At 57.7% G+C, this 5169-nt stretch overlaps 1 protein-coding gene across 1 annotated transcript in view; it reads left to right on the forward strand.

Moving 5' to 3' along the window:
- RBPJL (recombination signal binding protein for immunoglobulin kappa J region-like) overlaps positions 1–4940 on the forward strand; it is a gene marked incomplete at its 5' end in the record, with an annotated part of 6507 nt that extends 1567 nt beyond the window's left edge. The window contains 9 exons of the mRNA XM_010135531.1: positions 509–579; positions 833–933; positions 1800–1974; positions 2445–2582; positions 3138–3247; positions 3337–3477; positions 3759–3914; positions 4151–4254; positions 4667–4940. Coding sequence (XP_010133833.1) covers positions 509–579; positions 833–933; positions 1800–1974; positions 2445–2582; positions 3138–3247; positions 3337–3477; positions 3759–3914; positions 4151–4254; positions 4667–4940 — 1270 coding nt within the window. The remainder of the gene's footprint in view (positions 1–508; positions 580–832; positions 934–1799; positions 1975–2444; positions 2583–3137; positions 3248–3336; positions 3478–3758; positions 3915–4150; positions 4255–4666) is intronic.
- Between the last annotated feature and the right edge of the window lie 229 nt (positions 4941–5169).

Genomic DNA, 5169 nt, shown 5'->3' on the forward strand with positions numbered 1-5169 from the left:
CCCTCCCGGGCCCATACGGGGACCTGTGGCCTCACTGCCACCAGCAGCACCGCAAATTGTGGCAGCCATGCGGGATGGGACTGGACACTGTGGCGTGCAGAGAGGCTGAGACAGCTGCTTCAGCAGAACCTGATTCATAGAATCATCATCGTCATCACAGAATGGTTTGGCTTGGAAGGGACCTTAAAAATTACCTCATTCCAACCCCCCTGCCATGGGCAAAGACAATTTCCACTAGACCAGTTTGCTCAAAGCCTCATCCAACCTGGCCTTGAACACTTCCAGGGATGGGGCATCACAACCTGTCGGGGCCAGCCCTGCAGCAGCCCCCAGCCAGGGGTTCCCCAGCCTCTCGCTGCAGCACCATGTACCTCCTAGAGTGCAGGGTTGCTCCTGGTGCTGGTGAGCCCTGGCAAAGTTCTCCTTTCTCGGTGCCGCCAACCCATCACCTCCATCACCTTTTCTGGGTGCTGAAGCGCAGTAAGAAGTTGTCCTTTTGCCTTTGCAGGTTCTTCTGTCCCCCGCCTTGCGTTTACCTGAGTGGGCCAGGATGGAAATTAAAACAGGAGCAGATAAAAGGTAAGCACTGGGTAGTATCCCTGGACCTCTCCTCCCTTTCCTTGCCACAAAGAGCTGCCCTTCACCTCTGCAAAGGGGAGAGTGACCCAGTTTAGTTTATCTTTGCCCCTCTAACTCCGCTCTGCCCCTCAAGGCTGAGCTCTCTGCGTCCAGCCCCAGGGAGGGCTGGGCAATCCACTGTGCCCGGCGGAGCCATGCCTGTGCAGGGACTGAGAGTGCTTCTCCCCGTCTCTTCCTGCCAGGGACCTGGGAGAAGCAGGTTTTTGGGTGTGCGGGTACATGGGGCTGGACAGCATGGGCAACAGCCTGATGGAGACCCAGAAGCTCAGCTTTGAGGAGCAGCCGGATGCAAAGGTAAAGCCCACTGCTCCCTGGTGCTGTGGAAACCCTGCTGATGCAGGGGCTGGACTGTCCCCGGTGTCACCCCGTGCCCTGGGATATCACAGCATTATCTTCCTCAGGCTGTTCTGGTCCTTCCTTCCTTGCCATAGCTCCCTGCTTCCTGCTCTGCCCCTCTGCTGTGGCACATGCGGCAGCCTGAGCAGCCAGGCAGGCTCCCCTGGCCTTGCAAAGAGCCCTGTCTTTCTTCGGCACCATCTTTTTAGGCTGAGAGCCCTGTGGCAGGCGAGCTGCCAAAATTTGCACAGCTCCCTCAGCCCCGGTACCTTCTCCTGATGAGCAGCGCCGCTGCTTATCGCAAAATGAAAGTGCAGTCTCTCATTTGCAGATAAACAGCTAAAAAAACCCCTGATCAATCCCAAAGTTCAAGAGCTTCAGCAGAGCTCTGACATCTTTTGATAGGGGAAAAAAAGAATAAAAAGCTTTATCTGGGGTCCCCGAAGAGCGCGGGGTCTGAGTCGGGCCAGAAACCCTACAAAAAGAGCCTTTGTCCGCAGCTCTTGCCTTTCTGCTTAGGCACAGCATATCAGCCAGGACAGCAGAGAAACCGTAAACCCAGGGTGATTTCTCATGTTGTAGGGGATAAATCACATGTGAACGTTCATTTCCATGAGGAATTCTCTGCCCCAGTGTAAATAAAGCCTCTGCCGATCCCCAGCTCTTCATCCACCTGTAATAACATCTGTGGCCGTTTCCCCCTTTAAATGAACCCAGGGCTCTTTGAAAGGGCACTGTTATGTCCTTGCGGGGTGGTGAGGAGGGTGAGGAAAGCCGGCAAGGCTGGGCTGGAGCTGCTGGCAGCCACTCTCTGCCCTTGGCAGGGCTTCGGCTGTGCCAAGGCGCTGTACATCTCGGACACAGACAAGCGCAAGCATTTCCGCCTGGTCCTGAAGCTCTTCTTCAGCAACGGGGAGGAGATCGGCACCTTCCACAGCAAGCTGATCAAGGTCATCTCCAAGCCCTCCCAGAAGAAGCAGTCACTGAAGAACACAGACCGTGCGTACGGGGATGGCTCTGCAGGGAGGAAGGCAGGCCTGAGCCCAGGGTGGGATGCAGGCAAGAGCCCAGGGTGGGATGCAGGCATGAGCCCAGGGTGGGATGCAGGCAAGAGCCCAGGGTGGGATGCTCTCCAAGTGCTCACAGCTTAGCTCCGGAGTGGTCCAGGCTGGACCCAAAGCACACGGGCATCCCCAAAAGAGGGGGAATGTATCTGGGAATATCGATACCTCTTTTCTGAAGGGTTCACCCAGCACAATATGTAATGCCGTAAAGTCAACATGCTTCCCACTCCAGGGACTTCACCTTTCAGAAGCCCAGCTGGGCTCGCACTCACATACTGGTGCTGCTGGTTCCTGCTGGGCTGGTTATGCCAGTAACAAGGACTTGTCCTCCCTTGGAATGACAAAGTTATAGTTCAAGCTACACAGGAGCCTGGCAAGTGCTAACACAACCATCTCTCCCTACAGTCTGCATCTCCTCAGGCTCCAAAGTCTCCCTCTTCAACCGCCTGCGGTCCCAGACTGTCAGCACCCGCTACCTCTCTGTCGAGGGGGGAGCCTTCATCGCCAGTGCAAGGCAGTGGGCAGCCTTCACCCTCCACCTGGGTAAGGAGCCCTGTGGGGCCACTGATACCTACCTGCCTCCAGCCCTGGCTCTCCTCTCCTGCAAAACCAGTTCTTGGGGGCAAAAGGGGTGGGAATTAGTCTGGAGACGAAGGAACCTGTCTCAGATCTCACCTCTGCCATTGTTCCTGCTGTTCTGCTGTGCCTCTGGAGCCTGCGGCTGTCTCCCACTGGCTTTGAGGGTTGGCATCATGCCCTGAGGGCACACAGGCTGTGATAGGGGTAGCGAGAGCTGCATTGGTCCAGAGGTTCACAAATCCAAGCAAGTAACTTACCTGGAAGGGGCCAGATCCCAGGAACATCCCTGCCCGCCCAGCTTCTGGCAGTGTCCCTGCTATGTACCGCATCCCAGTCCCGCTCTCCCGTGCTGGGGTCCCAGCGAGCAGTAGTCTCTGCAAGCAGCAGGTACCTACAGAGCAGAGAAAGCAGTAAGAAAGCACCAGGAGCGTGGCCAGACCTATGCATGTCAAGGTGGCCCAGGTTAACCTGCTCCGCAGCGCTTAGAGCAGTGACTCTGCCTCTCTCCTTCCTGGCAAGCCGATGAGCACTGCACGCGGAGCAAGTTCCCGCTGCGGGAAGGGTATATCCGCTACGGCTCCGTGGTCCAGCTCATCTGCACAGCCACCGGCATCACCCTGCCTCCCCTGGTAAGCCTCCATCCCTGCGGGTGTTTGGCACGTGCTCTGCACCTCTGAGTGATGAGTGCCATCCCTGGGATGCTGCTGCCACCCCGCAGATCATCCGGAAGGTGACGAAGCAGTACGCCATGCTGGACGTGGACGAGCCCATCTCCCAGCTCCACAAATGCGCCTTCCAGTTCCAGGGCAGTGACCGCATGTACCTGTGTCTCTCCACAGAGAAAGTGATCCAGTTCCAGGTATAGCAGCACAAGGAGGGGCGGGGACCCCCCGAGTGCTCCCCATTCCCCCTCCAAGCGCCTCTGTATTGCCAGAACGTGTCACTGGTAGAGGTCTTCCAGCAAAGGGGGTTTGCATGCTTCAGTGGGGACATCGTCACTGAGGCCTTTGCAAAGGCATCATGTTCGCTGTCTCCCGGTGAGCGAAGCAGTTGCTTGCTGGGGGCAGAAGCCGAACGTCCTGGCCCCGGTCCCCTGCCATCCCCTGTGCAGCATGTTTGGAGCTGTGACACTCTTCACAGGCATCTCCTTGCCCAAAGGAAGCCAACCGGGAGCTGCTGAATGATGGTTCCTGCTGGACCATCATCGGCACTGAGACAGTGGAGTACACCTTCAGCGAGAGCCTGGCCTGCATCCGGGAGCCTGTCAGCCCCGTGCCACTCATCACTGCCCTGCAGGTAGGCACAGCAGTGGCCAAGGGCCACCCCCACCTCGCCTCCACCCTGCCTCCATCACGGCCCCTGCTCCGGAGCCCTTGCACCTGCGCTCAGCATCTCCCAGTTTCAGGATGCTGTGGGAATGACCTGGTCTGGACTGCTGTGGTGGGGACAGGGTGCGCAAGCGGAATACCCTGCAGGAGAAGGAGTCTGGCTCATTCCTCCACATAACACGCTGCCGTGCACTCTGCCCACAGCTCACGGGTGGTGGGGACGTGGCCATGCTGGAGGTGCAGGGGGAGTATTTCCATGCACATCTCAAAGTCTGGTTTGGAGATGTGGAAGCAGAGACTATGTACAGGTAACATGGCCAAGGGGGCTGGGGAGCGGATGGGGAACAGCAGCTGGGTTTGGGCTGCGCTGGGCAGCTCTGGGAGGGATGTGGCTGCTGGCCTTGGGGATGGGGACACTTGCACTGCCTGCTCTGCAGGACCAAGGACAAGCATTGCATGGAAAGGCAGCAACAAGCCTGGCTGGTGCCTGCTCCCCACCGGGGCTGCAGTCTGGGAATAGCGGTGGGTGGGGGACAACAGGGACCTCAGGGGGCTGCAAATGACCAAGGAACCCTGGAAGAGAGGAATGGAACACCAAGGAGGAGAGAGGAAACTGGCCAGAGGTTTCGCACTGAGCTCCAGGCTGGAAGAGAGGTGCTGGCACCCCTGCGTGGGACCCTCCTCAGTTAATGCACTTTTTCCTCTCTTGGCTGTTCCCAGGAGCCCCAAGTCCCTCATGTGTGTTGTCCCTGATGTCTCTGCCTTTGGCAGCGACTGGAGGTGGCTGCGATACCCCATCACAGTCCCGCTCCTGCTGATCAGGGATGATGGCGTCATCTACTCCAGCTCGTTCACATTCACCTACACCCCAGAGCAGAGCTTCATCCCAGGGCAGCAGGTCCTCTCAGATGTCCCTCAGGACTCAGACAAATTACTTGACAGCATCCATCAAGAGTTCACCAGGACCAACTTCCACCTCTTCATGCAGAGCTAGCGGCTGGGTGGTCAGAGGCTTGGCCTCGCTGCTGGCCCTGAGCCCTGCCGGGGTCCCCCATCCACTGCTCGGGATGGCACCGAGTGCCCACCATGTTACTGTGATTTGCTGACTTGTCGCTTCTTCCTGGCAGCATCCCACCCAGCTGAGATCTCACATGAAAGCATCAATAAATCAGGCTTGAAGGACTCTTTACTGATTCGATTACTTCTCTACTAACCTTCACAAT

This window comes from Buceros rhinoceros, unplaced genomic scaffold (genome assembly GCF_000710305.1).
Source record: "Buceros rhinoceros silvestris isolate BGI_N320 unplaced genomic scaffold, ASM71030v1 scaffold17074, whole genome shotgun sequence".
In the NCBI taxonomy this organism is placed as follows: domain Eukaryota; kingdom Metazoa; phylum Chordata; class Aves; order Bucerotiformes; family Bucerotidae; genus Buceros; species Buceros rhinoceros.